The sequence below is a fragment of the Podarcis melisellensis genome (genome assembly GCF_964234715.1).
Source record: "Podarcis melisellensis genome assembly, chromosome: 8".
In the NCBI taxonomy this organism is placed as follows: Eukaryota; Metazoa; Chordata; class Lepidosauria; order Squamata; family Lacertidae; genus Podarcis; species Podarcis melisellensis.
In genome coordinates, this window is record NC_138540.1 from 14456741 (window position 1) to 14482547 (window position 25807).

A 25807-nucleotide genomic window follows, 5' to 3' on the forward strand; every position below is an offset into this window, starting at 1 on the left:
CAATGTGGCGATATAGATATTGCTTAGGCAAGAAAATGCTCTCCAAAACATGAGTTCTGTATTTAATTATCTTGCACCCTGGAGCTCTTTTCAGCAAGCTAATCCTCTGCTCTTCAGATTGCCAAAATAATTACCTCTTTCAAAAGTGAGCCAAAAGAATTCTGTTTTTACCTCCAGTTATAATAACTGCAGTTACTACAAAAAGCAAAGAATGACTTTCTCTTTTTTTTTTACCACAGATGTTTCATAAGCCTTGCTGCTAATTGTTTTTCCAGTAGGACTTAGATCATATGAAAGCAGTTAACATTCAGTTTGCTAAGGGATATTTTTGGAATAAAAATTTACCACATAAATTAGTCTGCAGAAAGGAGAGCTTACTGCAACTTTTGAACTAGTTTTGGTCAGATAGAGAATGGCATTCCTTTTGACGTATCCATGTAGGGTAGACTGACTCTGTAGGAGGAGGCTCTTACAGAAGAGCTGGCACACTGGCTGACATGGGCATCACACTGTTCAGTGGGGAGGAATGTGATACATGCACAGGAATAGTCTTCTCTAGAAACTTGTTTACTCCCCTGTAAGCATATTTGAGTTGTAAGTGAATCATTCTTGTGACTGGTGTCTTAAGCAGATGGACATTATTGCCTGCCACTGAGGAACTCTTAATATATAATAAGACGTTTCAATGTGTGATAGTTAAAACAAACAAGAATGAAATAAGAAATACAACGTATCTGTAGCTCTAGCTGAAATCTGTGTGATATGATGAATTTTTTCTTAAATGTGAGCAGAGCAGTTTATGGCTTTTTACTATTATTCCCTATAATGATTCTAGATAAACCCCTCAGATTTTTACTGACTAGGAATAGCTGCTACAATACAGCAGCTATGTACTGCAGGATGTGGTTTTGAATAATTCCCCAAGCTGCTGTGGAGCTGGTTTCCTTGTTGTCTTTTATTTTCCTCTCTGAATTGGTTCCTTTCTGCTGAATCTGGAGATCAGTAATACAAAGGCCTTTGTGGCTTTCATCCCAGTTATAAACTGCTACAGTCTGCCCTTCAGAAAACGTCAGGAAGGTGATTCAGAAGCATTTGTTCAGTCTTGGCAACTTGGAAGAAAACATATTGTAGAAAACTTGCTACATTCACTTTTCCTTTTTCAAGCTACTAACTTTCCTGTTGCTTCATCTAAGCCTACAAAACGTGTCCTATTTACCAAGGCATGTTTCAGTGTAATTTTAAGGAGTAGCTCTTTTGAAGGGTTCCCCTATTTTTTAGGATGGCCTTAAAAATAAGGTTGTTTCTGATCCATCCTTTGAGGTGGTTTTCTTTAGTACAGTTTTATGTCTGGAGAGTGCTATAAATAGTTCATGATGCCTAGAGAAATGTTCTGCAACCTTGGCTCCCCAAATGTTGCTAAACCACAGCTCCTATCATCCCTGACTGTTGACTAAATTGTCATGGGAATCTCCATATATTACCTAAATCATGGGCAGGCAAACTAAGGCCTGGGGGCCGGATCCGGCCCAATTGCCTTCTAAATCTGGCCTGTGGACAGTCTGGGAATCAGCGTGTTTTTACATGGGTAGAATGTGTGGTATTATTTAAAATGCATCTCTGGATTATTTGTGGGGCATAGGAATTCGTTCATTTTTTATTTTTATTTTTCAAAATATAGTCAGGCCCCTCACAAGGTCTGAGGGACAGTGGACCAACGCCCTGCTGAAAAATTTTGCTGACCTCTGACCTAAATTATATGGATGCCATGCCATCAGAGCTGAATGGCAGGGATGCGGACCCGGTGGTTCTCTAGATCAGGCTTCCTCAACCTTGGCCCTCCAGATGTTTTTGCCCTACAACTCCCATGATCCCTAGCTAGCAGGACCAGTGGTCAGGGATGATGGGAATTGTAGTCTCAAAACATCTGGAGGGCCGAGGTTGAGGAAGCCTGCTCTAGATGACAGTGGACTCCCATCAACCCCAGCCAACATGGTCAGTGTTCAGTGATTATGGGAGCTGTGGTCCATCCAAAAATATTTAGAGTGTCACTAGAGTGTCATCCCTGCTATTCAGATAAGGCTGAAAAATTGTGGCATTGTTCAATATTCAGAATACTAATTTTAAAATTCTGCAGTTTACAATGTGTGTTGCAAATAGCATGTGATCAGGCTGCTTGGTTATATTAGAAGGACTCTGAGCTGTTGAGCACGTGGAGCAGGCTAGGACAGAGATATCCCAGCTCTTATTTAAGTGAAGTTCCCTTGCTTTAAGCAAAGAAAATCTTTGCAATGGTAGCTGGAGCATAGCATGCATACAGATCTTACCACAATAGATTGAAATGTATTTATTTGCAAGTTCTGCACAAGAGCTGCTTGAGGAGGTGTTGCCCTGCTGAAATTAACAACAGAACTTTGAAGAATGCGGTCAAAACCACAACCCAACACATTCCTCTCAGCTCTTTGTAAACTTAAGCATGGAGGAGTTTTGCTATTACAAAGCTTGGAACAAATACAACTTTGCTCTTTGTTACATTGCAGAGTGTTTATTGTGGCTCCAACAACAAGTTGTTGCTTCCCCCCCTTCAGGTGAATTTAATCACCATGCATAATTGTTCAGTGCTTACAAGGTACTAGCTCACCAGGCATTATCATTGTTCTGACATGTGCATACCAGACCTATGAAATCTCTTGCTAACATTTTCCACCATCAGGAGAAATAGTATTTCCATTTTGGGGCATAATTAATGAGAACAGGTACAGAAGCCAACTTGATGGGACTGTTTGCTCAAGTCTCCTGCATATAGAAACTTGGTACTTGGTAGCATCATATTGAAAACTAAGAGAAGAGAGGGTGTAGTTCATAGGTAGATTAGTTCATTCTGTGTAGAAAGTCTGAGGGTCTGTCACTGGCAGCATCATTCTCCAAGTAAAGCTGGGAAGGACAGGGAACCCTGGAGAGCTGCTGCCTGCCAGTGTTGACAGTATAGAATGTTGTTTTTGTTAAAATTAGTATACTGAACTTCATCCATGGTTTGAGGAAATGAGGCTCTAAGTTGCAACTCCTGAGCAGCTTCAGCCAGCTTTTAATGGAATTAGATATTCCCATTAAATTAAAACATTTTGCACAGAGCTGTTCGGTATCCATTCAATTTTGTGTTCCAGTAAGCATCTTACTAGAAATATAAACAGACTTGCTAAAATGCATGCAGTTATTCTGGTTACTTACAGCTATTTTTCATCTTCTTGCTCCCTCCTCAGCATCGCCTACCAAGTGCTGACTATCATCGATGATTTGAAAGGTTCTTGTCTGTGTGGTATACTTGTCTCTGCTGTTAATGGTTTAAAGGAGCACCTAATGGCATACAGTGTATTTAGAGAAGCTAACTCAAAGCGCTGCATCTTTATTAGCTGAATTCTGCACCAAGGCAAGCTGGTATAAACTTCAAAAATTACCTAGATGGAGAGTACTAATTTTCCACAATTCTGTTTTATCTTGATTATAAGCGTCATTTTTGCATCGTATTAATTCGTGGAACTAGTACATCAAATGTTGCCTTTTGACATTTTTTTTAATGGCATTGACGTGGATGAGAGATGTAGCTCCCCTCGAATGACGATTTCCAATCAGACATCCTTGGCAGTTGCCACAGTGATGTAACCAGCAACTAAAAAACCATTAATGCCAGCCCTGGTGATTGGGAAATGACTCTTTAGATGGATATAGGGAGAAAGAGATTAGTATGCATGTTGCTACAGACCGACACATGACTAATTTCAAAGTAAACTGGTTGTGTTTGAGCATGAGGAACATAAAATCTCTTGCCAGCATTAGCAAACAGTACGGCACACCCTGCCAGTCAGGTGCACTTTGGGAAAACATGGCCATCAAGAGATCTGAAGCGATTTAAGACAAGCAGCGTTGCCATGGGGCAGCAAGTGGAAAAACGTGTCTCCAGCCCGTGACTGTGGGGCAAGGGGGTACCACCCAGGGTGCAATTACCTGGGCCTGGCACTCACTGTTCTTTGTTCTTCATCCTTTTGTCTAATGCTGGCGGGGCTCATGACAGAATACCTTAGATGCTTCTCATCGAAGAGATGAGCAAACTAGGTGTAACCCTCATGCCCAGATGAAAAGCTGACATCTGTTATTACACTCTCTCATCCTTGGCTCTCACCAAATGAAGAATTCATTTCAATACCTAGGTGTGCATGTATGTTCAATCATCCCTTGAAATTATCACTTGACATTGGAACTGTGGAATTCTGCCACTAGTATGTTGATTAAAGCATGCACCTGATAATCACAATTATTTCCTTGGAAGCTTGAGAACCAACTTCTCTATTGGTTCATATTAGGAGCAAACAAACATGGCCTGCCCTCCTTTCTTCACAGTGTTCTTTAGTTCTCCATGTGCAGTTAAGATGCATTTTAAAATTATACCTAATAATTGTTTAATGGTTTGTCTCCCTGGGAGGGCTGATTTTCAGTCTGTGACTGTGACATAATCCTCATCCTATCTAATGTCAAGCTTGTTGGTTTGGTGTCTGTTTGGTTTGGCAGCAAAATGGGATCACTCTCTGGGAAGGTCATGGTTTCCCCACATACTGCCTAGGTACGCAGGATTTGGGGGAAGATTTTCTTTAACACCTCCCCCCTCATAGAATCACAGAATTTTATTGTTGGAAGAGACCCCCAAGGATCTTCCAGTCTAGCCCCCTGCGATGCAGGAATCACACATTGCTCACCTCTTCTTTGCATGAAGATCATCTCAGGCTCAGTCCCCAGCAGCATGCCCAACTGGGGCTGGGAAGATCCTCTACCTGAAATCCTGGGCAGCCTCTGCTGCCAGTCAGTGTAGACAGTAATGGACTAGATGGACCAATGGTTTGAATTAGTACAAAGCAGCTTGTGATGGTCCTATATGAGACAACCTGGTGTTATTTGTTCTATTCTTAAAAAACAACAACACTAAAAAAGAACACTTTCCTTTAGTATAGAAATAAGTCCAGTGCAAATGTTCAGGCCAATGCAGCTTCTTCCCCATCTGTACAGTTTGCATCGCTGGCAGCATTTCACTCTCCACCACTTATCAGTCAGGTACAGGTGACTGTGGATCCAATCCTGAGTGTGCTGCTCCTCTCCAGCTCTGCCACCACACTGCCCTTGAAGGTCAGTTCTGACACCAAGTAAAAGAACTCGCACACATTCTCATCTGTGAGTGAGGAGACAGTCCAGTATTCAGCCTCCATTTCTTTATCACCTTGAGGGTATTCCTGTTGATGAAGCTGCACTTCACTGGAGAGCTAAGATCTTTCTTGAGAATGACGTTGGAAGGGTTGTTCTCCTTCAGGGCATCAACCAGTGACTGCCTGGTATGGCCCAGGGAGGCCATGTCACTCAGGTCGAAGATGATGATGATTGGTTGAGTCCCATGGTAGTAGGTGGAGGCGATGCATTTGAAGCACTCCTGGGCAGTTGTGTCCCACAGCTGCAGGCACCTCAAAATGCTCCATCTCTTAAGTCCACCCCAAAGGTGACTTTGTAGTTATTGTCAATAGTGTCTCTGCAAACTGATTGATCAAGCGGTTCTTCCCCACAGAGGTCGCCAAGCACAATGATCTTGGAAACTAAATCCCACGGTCCCTGTCCACTGGGCCTGGCGCATCCCAACCACTTTGGGGTGGAAGGAGGTCAGCCCCTTTGGTGAAGCACCGTGGCAGTTCAGCAATGATGCGGTTTCTTCTGATGGGGGCAAGGATGTTCCTCATTGGGACATGAGGTTTGACTGCAGAGCTCTCCAGTATTCCCACCCGGACTGAACTTTGTGCCTTCTGAATGCAAAGCAGCTGCTCTGTCAGAGCTACTCCCAAAATATCAAAGCTTGTTTTTCAAATCCTCCATCAGAGAGGGAGGGAGCAGATATACCAGCAGGCTTCAACACCACTCCTGGATGGGGGTAAGAGGAGGAGGGAGGGGTGCCTTTTTTCAGAGGGTAGAGGGCAATTGAAATTTCCTGGGGCCCAACAGGAATAATAATAATAATAATAATTTATTATTTATACCCCGCCCATCTGGCTGGGCCCCCCCAGCCACTCTGGGCGGCTTCCATAGAAACCAGGAAACACTAAAATATCATACATTAAAAACTTCCCTGAACAGGGCTGCCTTAAGATGTTTTCTGAATGTCAAGTAGTTGTTTATCGTTTTGACATCTGCTGGGAGGGCGTTCCACAGGGCGGGCGCCACTACCGAAAAGGCCCTCTGCCTGGTTCCCTGTAGCTTTGCTTCTCGCAATGAGGGAACCGCCAGAAGGCCCTCGGCACTGGACCTCAGCGTCCGGGCAGAACGAAAGGAAAGGAAGGCGTGGACCCAGAATCATTGTAGGCATTGGTATCCCCCCACTGTAATGCAAGAGTTAAACCAAATGGTTCAAACTAATGCAAAAGGAAGTGACTATTTATGGAAACTCCCGATCAAGATAAACATTTACATAATGGCCACCTTTTAAAATTCCTTCTGTCACTGTTCATATTTCTTTAGAAGTCAGTTCAATTCATGAATAATATTTCTAAGGCTGAAGTACGTAGTTAAACTCTTGACTCTTCTCTATAGTCAACACTGCTTTCATCAGTTTGGTGTGGTTTGCCTTGTTGCCTTGCTGTGTAATACTGTAACTGTTTTTTATGCTACCTCTAGAAAGTATTTCCCTCCTCCCAGCCTGTCAAAGAAGCATATGACATTGGAGGTAGTTTGAGGTCTGGGGCTGCAGTGATGGAATAAGTGAGGAATGCCCTATTGCCTATGGAAACAGAGGGCTGGATTCCTAGCTTCGGCTTGACTGGTCCATCATTTCCCAGTAACTATAACAATGAGCCATGTGAATGTTGAGAGTAGTCAAAACACACAGCTGCCCTTAGAGAGAGGAAGGAGCTTACATCATGCTCGGCGTTTAAATGTTTTGGAATTGATACCTTATTTAAAAATAATCCCAGTAGCCTGTGACGTGGCTGCTAATGGCATTTTTGCAGTCTGTAAATTCTGGCTGGCAAAATTTGCTCCAGCGCTGAATGTCCTGCCTTGATTGCAGCTGGACATTGTGGGAACTGAGGTCTGAGCCAAGAAAATTTTGAACCTAGGAAGAGCAGCTGTCTGCAGTACAGTATAAGTGTGAGAACTGCTGTCCTTTGGGCTGCCTTCCCAGACACCTTGCAGTCTCACCGGCTGGAAGTGGGCCTACCAGTAGAAGGACAGGCTCCTATGTTCTTACTGCCAGAGGGATGCTAATGAAGCAGTCAGGCATTTTCCTCTGCTTTGTTGGAAGGGGGAAGGTGACGTGTGTGATCAAGAATGGCTGCCTCAGCATCTCCTTAGGCTACTTCACAGCAGCCCCACTTATATTCTGGCCTCTCAGGTTGCTTTAGAGCATGAGCATATCTTAAGGACAGCTGAAACATGCTGCACCAGCATCTTAAAGCTCTCTTGGCAATGAATGAGGCCTTATAGGAATGGTTAAAGAACATAGCAGTCAGCTGCAAGCATTTCCTCCATCACTGCCTCTATATTGCTTGTGATGCTTCTAACAGCAACAGTGGCGGATTGTTTCAGAATCCTTTTTAACAATATTTGTTTGTGAATAGGATCTGTATGTCATGACTCTAGCCTTGCCTATTTTAACATATTAATCTGAAAGGAGCAAGGCTGGTGGTTTGCTTTAATTTGTGTTCTTGTGTCAGAATCAAGACTGCAGGAGTTGGTTTACACCAGGGAGTCGAGACACTTTGGTTTTTAAATGTGTTCACACAGGGCTGGTATGAAATTAACCAGTGTCATGGGAGAAACAGTCAAAGCCAAGAACCAAAAGGGATTTTGGTTATGACTTCCATTGGGGAAACCTTACGTGCCATTAGTGAAATGTAGCGGCTGGCTCTTCTTCAGAGAGAGTCATTGGCAGATAAAAATTGCCTATCTGGCTCAGCTAGCCTTGCAACTAAAAGCAGGGGGTGGGGTGGGGGTGGATTGTTCTTTACATGTGTACATTCACATAGCATGCATATGACTCCATCACTGTATGCCAGGGGCGCAGAACCTTTTTCAGCCCATTCTCTCCTGGAAAACCTTTTTGGGGGCCACATGAGAGGGGTTGGCAAAGGCAATGTATTTCTTCACCCTTACATTTCCCTCTCTATCCTCCATTCAAGCAAGCCAGGGGCAGCATCAGAATTTAAGGATATACTCCAGCCAGGCAAAAACATTCAAGGAGGGTACAAGGACAGTCTGGCAATGGGTGCAGCTTGGGAGGGTGTGGGGCCTTGGGACCAGACAGAGGCCTGCAGGGTTGCGTCCAGCCCCTGGGCCTGAGGTTCCTCTGTGTCACCAGGAAAGCATGTTAAGTCAGTTAAACTGGGATCGGGTCCTTCCACCGCATGAAGCAAATTAACTAGGTTTAAACAAAGATAATGAAACTTTTCACAGCTCCACTTGTGTGATTGTGGTTAGCAAACACCCTGCAGACTATGAGAGGACAGTGATTTGTCATAACTTTATGACACTTGTTTAGAATGACTCAAGTACTGGGGAAGGACCCACCTAACATTTTGCTTTTGCTTTTTATTTTTTTTAAAAAATACCAGTTTGTCTGTCTCTTGCTCTGCCTTGTAGTTCAAGAAGTTAAAATCAAGGAAGATAAGCCTCTGAGAGCAGCAACTGATCTATCAGTTTAAGTACTGTACTGGAGGTACAACATCCTACCTGGCATGTAAAATTGTAATGATCTCATCAATATTCCTTGTGTAAATGATTTGGAAAAATAACTCAACTATTTATCTCTAAATCTGTTGTCTAGAACAGTGTTTCCCAACCTTGGGCCTCCAGCTGTTTTTGAACTACAATTCCCATCATCCCTGACCACTGGTCTTGCTAGCTAGGGATGATGGGAGTTGTAGTTCAAAAACAGCTGGAGGCCCAAGGTTGGGAAACACTGGTCTAGAATGACAACTCTTTTTTTTTACCTCCAAGTATATTTCCTGCAGGTCAGAAGATAGATGCAGATTTGGAAAAGCATCATTGCTTGTATATAAATACCCTGGTAACCAGTAACTTGTGTGCAAGCAGGGTCACTAGAGTTGAAGTCTAAAAACACATGTGTTAAAAACAAACCCCAGCACCAATATTTTAAATGGCTGGTGTTGAAAAGCAAGGTTAGAAATATCTTTCTGCTCAAGTGTGCAGTTGCTTATTAGGGAGACTTCACCTCATGCCAGTAGATCTGCCCTGCAGACACAAAAGTAAACCTGGCCATTGTGGGTTGCACATAATGCTTGTGGTTCACAAGAGTTCCTCCTCCCGCTTCAGGAAAACGACACGTTCAGGTGCAGTTTGTCAAGGATTAGTACGGAAAATGACAGCCTAACAGCTGCCTTTGTTGTCCCCTTCTGAAATGATCCCCTTGGCATGTGGCTGTGTTCTAAATGCAGCCCTTAAGGGTGTGTGTGTTACAACTTGTAAAATGTTGGTTCTGCACAGAAGCTGCTTTTGGAAAGAGTTCAGTGGGATGTGGTTGAATGGTAAACACAAACATCACTAGATTGTTTTGGAAATGGGAATGCTGGGAAATCATTGCATGAATCTGTCAGCAAATGACACAGGAACAGTTCTCAAACTTTTGTAGTTTTGATGAAGTGTTGTGGGTAGATCTTTTGTTTTCTGTTCTTCCACCAATGTAACCTTGTTAATGTTAGCCAATTGGATAAGTAAACAAGTGTAATTTCATGCCGTGCTTTTAATTAGACTGTTGGGAGTATTTTAATCATCCTTGCGTTAATGCTTTTTTTTTTCCAGACGTGTAATGGCAGTCGTCAATCATAGTTTTGTAACCAAGCTTTCAAGTTCTCCAGCACTTCTGCTGAGGGATTTGTGGAGCGAAAGGTCTCTGCAAATGTGACCTGATGCATTCCTGAGGCTTACTTAAGGGAAGCTTTCTGCAGAATGTTTTATCTGATGGAGTCAGCAGTAGCTCCTAGTGCCTTGGGCTGCCACTGTGCTTGTAGGAGGAGGCAGGCTTTGGCTTCACCTATGAAGTTGTAGTTGTTAAAAGAGTGTCCTTTATTAGATATGGTTATTTAGAGGTTAACATGTTTTTACTGAACCAAAGTATTCCTGGCAAGTTTTTCCAGTAAGTGAGATTCAGTACTGTATTTAAATTCTGGGGTAGGGCATGCATTCGCCCTAACCTAGGCCAGCCTTCTCCAACTTTGTGCCCTCCAGATGTTTGGATCACAACTCCCATCAGTCCCAGCATCTTATGGCCATGCTGACTAGGGCTTATGGAAGGGTTTATGGAAGTTGTGGACCAAAACATCTAAAGGGCCTCAAGTTGGAGAAGGCTGGCTTTAGGCAGTATGTAACAATCTGTGACCAGCAAGGAAAACTGGATCCCATACAGGACTATCCAAGGCCAGGACAACTGTTTGTCAGATCTTCCAATTTGAAATTGGGTTCAGAGCTCGCAAGGCTCCCTCCAACTTGGGCTGTGCTTTTTTAGAGTGCCATTGTCACATACTTCTCTCTTATCTCTAATTCACAACTCTTCTTTTTTCAGATGGGAGGAGGAACTGGCAAAGAGAATGAATCTGGAATCAATGGTAGAGACTCTCCAAGAGGTAGGTTTCAGAGAGCACCTAAATGTATGTTTCTTCAAAGGTGGATAGGGGCCAGTTCTTATTTTTATTGGCACCCAGCTGGCTTCATGAGCTGCCTGTGGCCTGGGGTTAGGGACTGCCTGGGATAAATGACCAGGTGTGTGTATCACTTCATTTGTAAAAAATCAGACCCTAAATGGGATACTAGTTCACAGCTGCTCTTCTGTAAATTGTACTACAGGATAATAAAGAACTCTGATTTTATTTTTTTATAAAGAGGACTTCAATTCCTGGTATCCTATGGCAAGGATGTAGGCCCCAAATATCTGAAAAACTGTCTTTATCTCTACTATCCTTCTCAGGTGTTAAGAACTGTGGGGTGTGACAGGGGTTCTTGATAATTCCACCATCCTCAGTGGTAGCCTGAGATAGGGCTTTCTCTGTGGTGGCCCCTAAATTGTAGAACTCCTTCCCCACAGAGGTGCATCTAAGCATCTTAATTGTACAGCTTTTGTCATACACTGAAGATGCATATCGTAATCCAAGTATTTGATCATTAAGACATTTTATTTTGTGAGACCCACCTCTTTCATTGAATTGATATTGTCCTGTTGCATTTTGAACAGTTTTATAATTGTAATAATTTGATTTCTTTTTCTGATTGTATTTTCAATTGTTGTAACTCACTCTAGGGTGTTATGGTGAAGGATGCATTGGAAATCTGATAAATCAATAAAGCTGGCAGTCCAGAGGTGTGGGTTGCATAATGGCATAGCTTTTCATTAGCAGCTAAGATGGTCTACCTATGTAGATCTAATTCACATTGTTGACCTTCCAACATCCAGAGATAATGTTTATTACAGTATTTGGGGCATCTGAGATAGCACTGTGGGGATCCAGAGGACCACATGTCATTTTCCACTCCATGGCTTACCTGGGAGTTAGTGAGGCTGATCCACAAGATAGGAGCAAACTGAAATTAGCTTCCTGATCTGTATTTGATTATTTCTTTAGAGCTTTGTGTCTGAAGCTTGTGCCTTTCCTTCTGCACCACAATTCTTTGTCCCATTTGTCCTCTAGGAGGCGCAAGAAGCCGAAGCCCTCCAAGAAGAGTTAAATGAGAAGATTGAGAGACTGAAAGCTGAACTTGTCGTCTTCAAGGGTCTGATGAGTGATGTAAGTACCCTGGCAGGCTGAGTTGCACCAGGTTTAAGGGGCGGGGGGAAGGAGAGTCATCTTCATAGCTTCATTAATGAAAAAGTTATGATTTCAGTAAGTGCTGCTTGCAGTTAGTATTATGGCTGCCTTGTATGATCTAATGCATCAGACCAATTCCCTTGTCCTCTCCCTGCTTCCTGTCTGGTCTGTGTAGATGCATTTAACTTGCTGCTTATCACACAACCCTGAGCGTTCCCCGATGGCTTCACACCAGCTAGCAGTGCTGGGTACTTCCCCCCACCCCTCCAGTGCTGCAACCTCTGGAAAGAATGTTCTTTAAAGGGTTTAGGCTTTCCTGTTATGTGCAGGTTTGAAGAAGCACCATGCAGGTGCCATCAGTTAGAAAAATGCTAAAAATACTCCTTTCAGTTTCATATAACCAAAATGATTTCAGAAACTCCAGTTCAGATCTACTTTGCTGGGTCACTTAGTTTCAAGCCTGCCATTTGAGCATATTGAGTAAACTGTGTGCATATTTAGAACTGTGAATGTCATTTTAGGGAGTCGTTTCAGGGAGCAGCTTCCTGCTTTGGAAACTTGAATTGTCAATAGTGTGGCCTGACAATCAGAACAGGTAGAAAGCATGACAAACCTCGTTTATGTGATAACTATTTAGCTGATGTAGGGAACTTGAGTGCTCAAAGATTCTAGTTCACATGAAGAAAAGCCACTCCTGATTTTCCACATTCACTTTAAGGCCTTGCTCACATTTATCTCCGGGCTCAACAGCAGAACTACTCCAGCCCTCCTCTTTTTTCTCTCTCTCCACCCCCCTTCTGTAGTATTGTTTTCAGTTGGGAACTTCAAACATTGCTCTGGGACATATCAGAAGCATGTTGCCCATGGCTCCTTATAAAAACCGTGGGGGTGTGGAGAGAACCTGTTGGTGCATATTGTGGTTCTGAAAGTCAGACTCCAAAGAAAATGTCAATGGACACAAGTATTTGCACTCTCCTTTTTATGAGGGAAATCCATTCTTCCGGCCAAGTGTGGATGTGTCATTGTGGCTCTAGGGCAGCAGAACTGTAAAAAGGTTGGCAGGATCTCAGTTGAGTTTACATACCTTGTAACTTTCATGATGTAAACATGCAGGGCATAATTTTATCTTTGTAATTTATAGGTGGTGTAGTTATGGACTGTTAAAACTTAATAGTTTAAAATAAATACCGTTAGTGTGTGCAGAGAGCAGCAGCCCAGTCAGAGCACAGTCTAACTAAGGGTGAGGGAATACAGAAAAATGTACATCTTTTGTAGATAGCAGAAGCTGCAGAATTTCATAGAGAGTAGTGCAAGGTTTTTTGGATAAGAAATGATTGTTTAAGAGACATTTCCATAATGGAAGGGTATGAGGTGTAAAACGTTGTCCTTATCAGTATTGTATGTGGAATAAATATTTGGCTTTGGTCAGATTTGGATTTTTTTTTTTAAGAAACTAGATGCTTTTCTCTAGAAAGACTTGTGTGTGTAGATTTTTAAGGGTTATGTAGTGCAAAAAGCACAGTTACAGAATATTTGGGAAATGCTCCTCCATTTATAGCCACTGAATTTCTTACATTTCTGTGCTGCTCTTCCTCCTAAAGGAGCTCAGAACTGCAAATAATGAGCAGCAAAACAATATATATACACAAACAAACCTAGGAAGTGAAAATCTGAACAAGATTAGAAAATTTGGAAGGTCCCTTTTCTCCTAGAATTAAATACTTTAGGTTGTAGATTTTTTTAAAAACACTCATTACTTTCTGCAGGCATATATCATGTGCCAGGTTTCATCTTGTAAGTTCTTGAAAGATGTTGGAATTCAATAATATCATTGTCATGTAAGAGAAACTATTTTTAGTGTGAAGTAGCTAGGTGAATTTTCTGACATGAAGTACTGTCTTTCTACATAAAACAGAACCTGCATCCCACACATCATGTGGGGGACTTCTGGAATAGGTTTTTCCATGTACATTCCATAAAATAAATAGCATTGCAAATGTAAGGCTTTGGGTTGAGAGTTTGTTTAAAGCGTAACCTTCCTTGAACATTTGCCTTTGTTAGAAATCAGTGTTCAACTTGCAGTGAATTGACTACCTACCCCAAATGCTGCTGTCCCTTGGATGTTTAGCATGCCTGGAAACCAGGCAGCATTTAATATGGAGGCTGGCGTGATCTGCATTGATGGAGATACTGTAGGTCATCTCCTTCTTATCTTCTGAACTGTATTAATGGAAGATAATCCACTGCTGTCCTTCCTGCAGCCTATGACAGACCTGGACACAAAGATCCAAGAAAAAGCCATGAAGGTGGACATGGACATCTGCCGACGAATCGATATCACAGCCAAACTGTGTGATGTAGCGCAGCAGCGCAACTCTGAAGACGTTTCCAAGATATTCCAGGTGATTAGGCTCCGTCCTGTCCTGTGGAGAACATGGCTGTGCCAGAGAGAGATGGAGCTGTGTTTTGGATTTGGAGTTGCTGTTCAGGATTCCCACTATAAATCATGGGACCAGCTGACAATCCTCTGTAGAGAACACCCCAGTTTCATGTGCTCTGTTCCCATGTTGGGAATAACCTAACTGAAGCAGGGAGTTGTGTTCTTGCATCTACAAAGGTCTGCACAGGTGTCACCAGGCCTTGGGTCTCACACAGCAACATTAAGACCTCAATCTCTTTAGAAGTCTTCAGATAAATCATAAGAGCAAGCTTGTATGTCTGCTGGTCCTCTTGAGACACCACAAAAATGCATTACGATGTCCCACTTGGCTTTTATGTTCCTTGTAAAATAAAAATCAGATATTTTTTTCTGACCCTGGGAGAACTCTAGGAGAAAACAAACAGTTAGCTATCATGACATTGCAAGTGTGTAGGCAGCTGTGAAAACCTCCATCCACAAGTAGATTTTGGTCCAGGGAGTAGGAGACAGGCCATCACCACAGGGCACCCTGCCCCTCCTCTTAGTATTTATGCCCCTGATTATTCTGCTACCCATTATTAAATCCCAAGAAGCACACTGTCCCATACAACCTTAAACCAATAAAACAAAATTCATAAAACCATCCCAGAGTCGTACTAAGGAATCAGTTCACTCATATATGCTTACCGATTATAACTCTGTTTGATAGCTGTGATCCACTTTTGGTTTATGGTGGATGGATATTTGAAATGAAATTTCTTTGTGTTTCCAAACTCCTTCCTCCAATTTCATTCTGTTTTCCTGTCAAAACTGGTGCCTGACTAGCTCTGCTTCTAGGTGGGAAATGGTGCAGGACTCGGGGTTCTTCTTCCTAGCTGTATGGCACAGCCTAGTCCCCCCTTGTCACTGTTAGCTGAGGCCAGGCAGGGGACCGCCAAGGGGTGCCTGTTGCTCTCCAGCTTGTCACCTTGAGCATCTCCAACCGCTTGTGCGTCATCCTCCTAGCCTTCGCATGGCCGACTGCAGCCCAAATGGCTGTGCCACTGGGGCATGGCCTGTCTAGCAGCTTGCTTTTTTGCCGCGTGCTGTCTCAATCTGCTTCCCTGTGCTGTGTGTTCTGCCACCTGTAACACTTGTGATTTAATGAATCTGTGTCAGCTGTCACTTGCTTACTCAAACCATTGGAAGTGGGGTGGGGGTGGCTGATGGCTCACAATATTTTTCCCCACCTCATACCTCTCCTTTATCTCTGCCCCTTCTTGGCATAACAGCTCACCTGAACCTTCTAGTCACTGCCCTTCTCTCCAATTCAGGTGGCTTCCAAGAAGAAAGAGCGGAAACTCGTGTCGGATGATGACCTCTCTGAGCAGGACCCAGACAATGCCCGATTTTCGGACGATGAAGTCAGTTGTTCTCTGAACATCACGGATGAAATGAAGAGGATGTTTAATCAGCTGTGAGTATTTCAGAGGCTGGGGAATGTCTTGGCATCCTTTTGGCTGTGGCCCTTGGAAGGGTCACACACCAAAATATGGCTTTGAGGTAGTTTCTGTTCTTCACTGAGGCAAGTAGGATTTTGTAGCTTTTAATCATGCAAATCAGAGAACTCGCATAGATCTGCTTGTTTTGCATAATTCTGCTTCTGCTGGAAGAACATAAGAGTAACCTTGCTAGAGCAGACCAAGTGCCCATCTATTCCAGCATCCTACTTCTCTTGTTGGCTAGCCAGGTGCCTCTGGGAAAATCCACAAGCAATACTCAAAGCCAGGAATCCTTGGCCAATTTGTCCCCCGGGAACTGGTAACTAGAGGGCCACTGCTTCCAGAACCTGGAGGTTCCAGATAGCTGTCCTAGCTAATAACTATTGCTAGACCTATCCTCCATGAATATGCCTAATCTTTTAAAGCACAGATGGGGAACCAAGTGCTTTCCAGATGTTGGACTCCAGCTCTCATCAGCCCCAGTTATCATAGAAAGATGGGAGTGGTAGTTCAGCCACATCTGGAGGGCATCAGGTTCCCTAGCTCTGTTCTAAATACAGCTAAGAGTCTTCATATCAGAGGGATATCACAGGGCACTCAAGCCTGTCCGCTGGAAATATTAGCTTTTCACTCTTCCACCTCTTGAGATCTCGGTGGTAATTGCCTACACACTTCCAGTTGTATGCTTTGCAGTCATCATGGCCAGAAACAACTTGGTTTTCAAAAAGAAAATGAAAAGGGTGGGGATCTATATGCAGAATTTCAGATACCTGAAAATGCAGGTATCTGAAATTCTGCATATAGATCCCCTGAGCAAGACTTGCTGACAAGAGGGCCTGCAGCCTTTTGCTGTAAGTGCAACCCTAACACAGGGGCATCACAACACACACTTAGGGACAGTCTACATTGCACTGCATGCCCTGCTGTCTATTCAACCCTTCTTATCCAGTGGGAGGGAAGCCTGCTGAAAATGAGCTAGGCAGGATTGGCTAGCTTATACATACCGTTACTGGAATCCATAATGACTTCACCCAGCAGTCCTCTTCTTAAATGCCAATAAAAGATAAGAGTCTTCGTCACTCAGAAATTATGTCCCCAAGTGAAACTCTTGCTTAGTAATCATAATGCTGGTCTTTATGACTGTTTTTATAGAGCCAATGCTTTTAAACACTTTGCCTCTTTCAAGAAGCAGAATTTCCAGGCCATTGTGCATATGCACTCTCCCTCAGAAGGATCTGCAGTTAGCAACTCTCATTCATGCCATGCGCCTTACGTAGGAGCCCCACCCCTATGGCATATTTTCGGGACATGGGATTTGTTCCAGCTCTTATTTTGAATGGCATGTGCCAACATCACCTTTTGCTGCGCACCTTTACTCTTAAAATGCCACATGCTTGGACTACGGCAGTGATGGAGTACAACCCCTGCGTCTGCAAGCCCACCCAGGAATCCTGCAGTTTATTTTGACACTCTGCAAGTAATCTTTTGGGTTTAAACACTGTGGACAAGGTTGACAGTTCTGACTATACACTTAATAGGCCAGTCCATTGCATTGTTGGAAGTGAAAAGAAATCCCTTCTAAAACCCCTAAGGAACAACAACTGCATTAATGCTGTGTCTTTTCGTAAGAGGGTTCAAATTATTCAGATTATACAAATAGCCATGGTTGCAAAATAAATGCAGCTGAAGGCAAGCAGTAGTTTTAAACTGGGAGGCTTGGCCGATTTTAGAAGCTGGCATGTGCTCCCACGCTGCTTCTTCCAGTCCACTGCCAAGTTTTGAATCCATTCGTCATAAGATGAAGTGTTGACCTTGACTTCCTGCTTTATATATGCTCTGCTGGGAAGGAAATGAACTCAGGAGACAAAAATGTCTGCCATTGTGGAGCTCAGCAGAGTAGCCACAAGATTCCTGGAGGATGGGATCAAGCAGTCCCCTCTCAGGCAATTCTTTAAAAGAAGCTAGTGTAAAATCTTTTCAAAGTTTCATCCTGTTGGTTTTTAGCTGAAAATTCAGGCATCACTGCCTTGTGACCTTGACTAGATGTAACTTCTCAAGCTTGATTGTGTTCCTTCGGCTAGCCCAACTTGGTCCCATAAAAGGCATCAGTTTTGATGTTATGTGTTCTCCCGAAACTGCCTTAGTAATGTTTGCTTACTTAATGATCAGAGCTGTTGCGTTACTTCATTTGTACGGCATTTAACTGCTTACAGGTCTGTACTCCAAAGGTCCTTGCAAAGCACCTGCTTTACCTGCAGAAGTCACTACATTCACTTCTTGGCATCCCTAGGTGGAACTGGGAAAAGAGCCTTGCTTGGTACGGTGTAGAACTCCTGCCACCCATCTATTCAGACAATACTGATCTAAGTGGATCAATAGTCAAACTGTGTATAAAACCGCTGCCAATTTAGACATCAGAGCTAAATGAGCTTATGGGACTCCTCATTCGCTGTGCAGCTCCCACATGCAGCTCTATCCCCTGGAGATTTCAAAATTGGGTGCAGAGAATCTGGGGAGGGGGCAGGATTAGCGATGACACCATCAGGCCCCCCCAGTTTCTAGTAATGGTTGTTGTACGTCAGGGGTTGGCAAACTAAGGCCCGCAGGCTGGATCAGGCCCAATTTCCTCCAGGATCTGGCCCGCGGACTATCTGTGGATCGGTGTGGGGATTCTGTTCATTCGGGCTGCGCCATTTCCCCCCCTGCACCATTCCATTTCCCCCCTCTCCCTAACACACACTGCGGCGGTGCCTCCTCCCTCCTTCTGGCTTCTTCTCGCCCTGCCTAGAGGAGGAAGGGGCCTGGGCTGAACTGGCTGAGCACCATTTTAAGCAGCCCCTCTCCGGAGCCAGCCCTTTTGCGCCACTCATCTTCCCTCCGTTACCGCCACCCTGGTGCTCCTGTGGACCAGAGAGCGGAGTGGACGAGCTCACTCTGCATACCCACGAAAAGCAGCAGTGGCCAGGGAAGGTAAGCGCAGCGGCTGTGGGTGGAGGTGGGGGGAGAGGAGGACTACTCCCCCCCCCCCAGTGCCACTTCTCCAGTCCTCCACAAGGTCTGAGGGACAGTGGACCGGCCTGCGGCTAAAAAATGTTGCCGACCCCTGTTGTATGGTATATGAAACTAAAGCAGCACAGAGCAATGATCATAGGTGGTTAGTGAAACTGCCCATCCTTTCACTGCTTTAAAGCATGACTTTTTAATTACATGCGTTCATCTTGGGCATTTTGTATCTTTTGTTAGTGATAGGCAGAAATCCTTTTAATTCGGACACTAGAACCTTTGTGTAAAGCTCTGGACTGTTGTTTTGATGTGCAGCACCACCTGGAGGGGAACAGCTGAACTTTCACACTAAGATTAGCTTGGAATTTCAAGTCTGTCTATCCTGCAGCAGAATAAAAGGCAAATGTGGAGCCTCTTTTCAGCAGAGGGCGAGATAGCCACATCAAAATCCTATGCCTTTATGTGTGTGTTCTAGCACTAATACCGTCTCCTAAGCTTGTTTTGAAGAAGGATTACAAGGATTTTTAATGAAAATATATGTATATATATTTCCCTGTCAGGCGTGAAACCTTCGATTTTGATGATGACTGTGACAGTTTGACGTGGGAGGAGAATGAGGATACTTTGCTTCTCTGGGAAGACTTCACCAACTGTAACCCATCAATTGAGCTCCAGGGAGAGGTGAGTTTTAGATCTGGGCTCTCTGTGAGATGGCTCTCTAGCTTCTTCAGAAGTAAGGTTGTGACTGATTTCTGGAAGGGTTTTAAAAAGTAATGATTTTTTATTATCAACAACATAAATCCAAATTTTCAAAAGCCTCCATTGTGTTAGAATTTGGCACATCCTCTCTGCTGGAGAATAAAAATGGCCACTTTTGCAAAGATTGGTTTACTTGCTGCTGTATAATTGACAGGCAATTGTTTTTGATCTGCACCTGAAGTTGTGTTGTTGAGGCTCCTTTGATTGTGCAGGAAAAAACCAACATGGAGTTTAAAGCTTTGTCATAGTGTTGGCTACATTTTTATATTTTCTCCACCCACCTTCAGCTTCCCACTGTCTCAACACACATGTACTGTATTACCATATTTTCCGCTCTATAGGACGCACCCAACCATAGGAGAGGGAGAACAGGAAAAAAAATTTTCTTCCCCTCTAAAACAAGGTGCGTTCAAGGTGCATTCATCCAAAGCCTCCAGAGCGCTGTGCTCTCGAGGCTTCAGGCGGCTACCTTGGAAGCCTGGAGAGTGAGAGGGGTTGGTGTGCACTGACCCCTCTCGCTCTCCAGGCTTCAGTGAAGGCAACCCGAAGCCTCTGGAGCTCGGCAGGAGTTCCCTCTGGGCTCTGGAGGCTTCAGGTTCCTTTTGACCTGCTCTTTGGGGCTGGTGGGAGGAAGCACTGCTTTCCCTCACCGCCAGCCTCAAAGACCAGGTCGGGGAGACCTCCCCAGGAGTGTGGGGAGCATTCGCCGACACACCTACACATTGCAGCAGACACACTAACTTGTCACAACACACAGTTTGGAAAGCTCTGTCTTAGTCTAACACTCTACTGCACCACACAGGCCTATTATATTGTATTTTTATGTTGTAAACCTGCCCTGAGGTCTGCGTACGAGGGGCAGTATACCAATTTAATTAATTAATTAATAATACTCATTACATTGGGCCTACTCAGAGTAGACCCTTGGAAATTAATGGAACCCAGGTTTGTCATGCCTACCAAGTTACATGGGTCTAGCATTGGCTACAACTCCAGGAACTAGTGTGGATTTCTGCTGGGGATTCTTAAGTTTTGTACTGTGTTTCTGGAATCACATGACAGTGCTTTTTCATGTGGCGCCTCCTGTTGCCGCATGATCCGGTGGCTTGAACCTTCCATCACATGCTCTTCTGCAGGCAGTGGCTGTTTGTAAATGATCTTTGTGACTGGTTGCCAGGCACTCAAGGTCTCGTTAAATGATAATGGTGGTGTTTGTAAACAAGAAAATGGGGAGGAGGGGAAGCAACTCTTAACTTATCTCCCTTCAACTATAGTAACATGGGGCTATGAGATCATATAGGACTCAAGAGCACTGGTTGTGAATTTGAGAATGTTAAATTATGCTTTTATCAACAACTTACAAGTGGCTGACAACTTCTGGAACATAGCATAAATTTCTTAAACTGATAGGCACTTGGTGATTCTGTAGAAATTGATTTTGATTTGTCCCATATTGGAGAAATAAAGCTGAAGCCGCTTAAACATTGGAGAAAAGTGAGAAGGGACTTCACAGGAAGCTGGCCAAGCTTTGGTATTAAAAATGTAGGCTTGTTGTATATCTGATAATATTTTAACAATTTTTTTTTAAGCCAACAACAGAGAGATTGAAACACAGGAAACACAGCAGCACAGGAAGTTAGTCACAAAGGAAGCAGGCTAGGCACAGTTAACAAAGTCTTACTAGTTTTTAATGAATGGGACTTTGATTTAGCTGACATATTTCAGAAACACTGAGCTAAAATGAGAGGACGGGAATGATGGAGTGGCCTAGACATCTTTCTCCAAGGGCATCAAGTCAACTGGTTTGCAAATTCTCTTTTTAGGATCCCTGGTTCAGAAGAGCCTTGAGCTGCTTAGTCGATTGGTGCTTGCTGAACTGTTTGGGTAGAGCAACAGAATCCTGTCCCTGTTGCCCAATAAAGTCTGTAGGGAAAAGTTTCTGTGTTTAATGGGTGTGTAATAATTATTATTATTATTATTATTATTATTATTATTATTATTATTATTATTATTAATAAATAAATAAATAAATAAATAAATAAATATTAATAATTATTATTATTTATACCCTGCCCATCTGGCTAGGCTTCCCCAGCCACTCTGGGCGGCTTCCAACAAAATATTAAAATACTGTAATACATCAAACATCAAAAGCTTCCCTAAACAGGGCCGCCTTCAGATGTCTTCTAAAAGTCTGGTAGCTGTTGTTGTTCTCTTTGACATCTGGTGGGAGGGGGTTCCACAGGGCGGGCGCCACTACTGAGAATGCCCTCTGCCTGGTTCCCTGTAATTTAGCTTCTCGCAGTGAGGGAACTGCCAGAAGGCCCTTGGTGCTGGACCTCAGTGTCCGGGTAGAACGATGGGGGTGGAGACACTCCTTCAGGTATACTGGACCGAGGCCGTTTAGGGCTTTAAAGATCAGCACCAACACTTTGAATTGTGCTCGGAAACATACTGGGAGACATACTGCTCGGAAACCTTTCTGATGTCCCTTTCTGATGATGCATTTGAGCCTTGAGTGCTGGGAGAGCTCTGACCTTTCATGGTCAAGTTCTTAGTGTACCTCCATTCCTCCTTTTCTCAGTAACATGATAGAGGGTGGTGATGGTGAGAGGTAGGAAGCTTTGTCTCCTTGGCTAGAAAGCCACTGCAGCAGCCACATCTCCTCAGCAATCCACCTTATACTGACTGCCAGGAGCGCATGTTAAGTTGTTCCTTTCCATTTTGTGAGCCGTGGTGGTGTGCACTGCAAAACGGTGAGAGATTACACCAAAGTGCTACAGTTGCAAAATGTGGCATACGTTTGTGAAGGCGCCTTTCTAGTGAGCTGCAACTGCCAGGGCGATAAAGCAGTTTTAGTGATGGGCTGGAATTAAGTGACAGATTATTTGCATATAACCATGTGCCTGTGTGTTAGAAGTATAGCTATCAGTGGAGTATTACAGAGTTCAGGCCTAGCATGCTGCAGCTCTAAAGGTTTTAAGAGGCTTAAATCCCTTCTAACTGAAAATTACACAACGAAAGGGTAGATTTGCCTTGTAGATCGAGATTGGGAATAAAAGGCTAATTGACTCAGGGAGCTGAGCACAGAGTGCTGCAACTCCCTCTCTCCAGGCCTCTAGCTCCCCAGACAGAGCCAGAACTGAACCATTTTTCTGCACTGCAGGCTTCTGTCTGTAAAGCTCTGCTAGGCTGAATTCTGTCAAGTGGACACTATCTTAGAACAGATGATCTTGAATGTTACCATAATATACTAAATGCATGGAGAACCCTAGGTTCAATCTGCAGCATCTCTAGGTAGGGCCTGGGAGAGATCCTGGCCTGAAATCTTGGAGAGCCACTGCAAGTCATTGTAGACAATACTGAGCTGGATAGGATCTACAGTATTGCCTGGCTGTTTGGCTGGTTCTGGGTGACAGAATTCCTTGCTCACCTCTTCCTGATTTTCTTTATTTTATAGCAAGAGGAGAACTTGGGCAACTTGATCCATGAAACAGAATCTTTCTTCAAAACGAGGGACAAAGAATACCAAGAAACGATAGGACAGATTGAGGTAAGGAACGAGGAGCCTAAGAATTGTTTGTTTGTGTGGCCTGGTTGTGTTTAATTAAGGGCAGCAAATGATTAAATCTTATGAGCAGCCACAGGCCGGTCATGGATCAAAATGGTCAGGCTTTTGCCTTATTGCTGAGGGGTAACTTTCGAGGCAGTTACCTTCTCCATCTCTTTTTGCTAATGAGGGCTATGTGTGGTTGAATTGGACATGAGAAGAGAAACAAGGTGGGCAAGGTAATAGGAAATAAAGGTTCTAGTTACAGTTAGGTAGCCGTGTTGGTCTGCCGTAGTCAAAACAAAATTTAAAAAAATCCTTCCAGTAGCACCTTCGAGAGTAACTAAATTAGTTATTGGTATGAGCTTTCGTGTGCAAACTTCAGATAGGCAAATCAGGGAAGAGTTGGGTGCAACTTGAGAGGGCTTGTGTATGTTATTGGTGAAGGGATACGTCTTTGCCTTGAATCTTTTGGAATTTATGTATATCACAAGCTCAGAACTTTGTCAAGAAAAATGAGGAGGTAGCTTATTCCCTCCTTTATAAATAGCAATGCTCACTTCTGTTAGCAGCCTTTAGGCCAGCTGGTGGTAATAAATTGGCATTCCATCAAAATGTGCAGGAGGGCAGGGAGGGCACAAGGTGGTTCTCATGCTTTGCTTGACTTGGCCCTCTCCTTCTGTGCAGCTTGAGCTTGCCACGGCCAAGAGTGACATGAATCGCCACCTCCACGAGTACATGGAAATGTGCAGCATGAAACGGGGCCTGGATGTGCAAATGGAGACTTGCCGGCGGCTCATTAAAGGCTCTGCTGAAAGGTAACACAGAATCCACACCTGAGAACTTTTATTTGCCCAAGTGAGATGGTGATGGAGAGCTTTCGTTCAGAGGTTTTGGGAGGGACTCAATAATCTGAAGACTAGCTGTTCTGAGGTGTCTGGTTTCGCTGAAAGTACCAAACATAGCAGGCCCCAAGTTGTAACTGTTTACCTTGAAAATCCAGTTTAACAGCAATACTGTTTAAGTACGACAGATACTTCATGGCACCCAGTGGTCCAGAGCACTAGGGTGCTGTCTTCTCCAATTGTCATCTCACGTTTTGCAATGTCTGCAAAGGGTTTTACATGTCGCTATAAAACTGTTGATGTCTGAAATGCAGCAAACGTATTGTCCTTTGCATTCTGGGGAGCCAGTACTTCCCTACTTTATGAACATGCTTTTGCCGCTGTTTAACATGGAAAGACGTCTTATTAAGAGGATGGACCTAACCACACTCTTCCTCTTTCTCCCCTTTTCTTTGTCAGCAGAAATTCCCCGTCTCCCAGTTCGGTAGCCAGCAGCGACTCAGGAAACACGGATGAAATTCAGGATGAGTTTGACAGAGAAGCAGACGTTGAGCCCATGGTCAGCTGATAAATAACCAGAACGTTCTGGCGCAAGGAGAGGAGAAAAAGAAAACCCAGAAAAAGAAGAGATTTCACAAATGCAGAGAGATCAGAGACTTCAAAGCCCCTAGCCTTGGGGGTGCCAAGGACTTGATCTAGTATTTTTTCCCACCCCATCCAAGGATTTGGTGCTGTAAAAAACATTTATACTGTTCTACAGATGACAGATGTGGAGTTCTGTAAGAAAAAGTATGTGTATATGGTATTTTAATTGTGCCTTTGCCCCAAGCTGAGCCACTTTGAGCTCCACTGGAATATCATAGTGCTTTTTATATAAAAATGATGATTCTAAATAAGCTTCTGATAGCAGAAGAATGAATTGCTATGGAAGTTTAGCACTGGACTGAAGTGCTGGGCAAATTGGCAGAGCAGGCCCGTGGCAACTAAGTAGCAAATATCACACCATTGAGCAGCAATGAGGACAAGTGTCTTTCGTGAACAGGATTGAAAGTGTCCTCCCCTCCCAATCTTAGCCCTTTAATGACACCTGCTCTTGGCTCATGCAGTTAGAAGGGATGTGAATTGTGGCTTGAGAGAATCCTTTCAGAGACCTGCACAACACCTTTTCTGCTGAGGTCCAGAACTCTATTAGAAGCTTGGTGGCAAGGCAAGAATAGCAAAAGTCTGATGGGGTGGGAATAACACTGTTTTTTAATTACTATGCAAAAACAAGCAAGCAAAGCGTTCGCCTTATTTGTATGGAATGTTAGGTCACTGCTGGGCTTCTCTGTCTCCTGTTGGGAAGGAAGCTGAGCATTCACTTTGCACACCTTGACTTGTTTGTGGAGCTTGTTTTGGCCAAGGGAGCTTCCTACTGCTGCATCTGCTCCCAGTGATCCTTTGGTTCCAAACTTTCTCCCTTCCCTCCCTCTTTTCTTCACCCTCCCCCTTCATTTGTACTTTAGCCATCAAATGATTTCCTCTCAAAAAGTTACTGTTGAGGAAGGACTGCATTTTTGTGCTGCTCTCGGAAGCTTGGAGCGTGATAGCTTTCCACACCATCCTCAGAATCAGTGTTAACTAAACTATAGGGTGAGTGGCATTACCTTTCCCAAGACCCCTCAGCAAGGAACACAGCTTTAGATGTCTTGAAGCATGTCAGGTCCTGCACCTGTACAGTGGTACCTCGGGTTAAGTACTTAATTCGTTCCGGAGGTCCGTTCTTAACCTGAAACTGTTCTTAACCTGAAGCACCACTTTAGCTAATGGGGCCCCTGCTGCCGCCGTGCCGCAGCAGCATGATTTCTGTTCTCATCCTGAAGCAAAGTTCTTAACCCGAGGTACTATTTCTGGGTTAGCGGAGTCTGTAACCTGAG

General features: G+C 43.8%; 1 protein-coding gene and 1 pseudogene across 3 annotated transcripts in view; one reads left to right on the forward strand and one right to left on the reverse strand.

Annotated features, from left to right (window-relative positions):
• IFFO2 (intermediate filament family orphan 2) overlaps nt 1–25369 on the forward strand; it is a 40127-nt gene extending 14758 nt beyond the window's left edge. The window contains exons 2-9 of one of the 2 annotated variants that reach the window (XM_081923677.1): nt 10598–10658; nt 11718–11813; nt 14096–14236; nt 15567–15709; nt 19298–19418; nt 22957–23049; nt 23734–23864; nt 24351–25369. In XM_081923677.1, the coding sequence (XP_081779803.1) occupies nt 10598–10658; nt 11718–11813; nt 14096–14236; nt 15567–15709; nt 19298–19418; nt 22957–23049; nt 23734–23864; nt 24351–24459 (895 nt within the window). In that variant the 3' untranslated portion in view covers nt 24460–25369. The remainder of the gene's footprint in view (nt 1–10597; nt 10659–11717; nt 11814–14095; nt 14237–15566; nt 15710–19297; nt 19419–22956; nt 23050–23733; nt 23865–24350) is intronic. The other variant, XM_081923678.1, reaches the window with a different exon arrangement.
• On the reverse strand, nt 5103–6004 carry LOC309375795 (ras-related protein Rab-34 pseudogene; annotated as a pseudogene). Its single transcript has one exon. The product of its transcript is annotated as a ras-related protein Rab-34 pseudogene (transcript).
• Nucleotides 25370–25807: the final 438 nt, after the last annotated feature.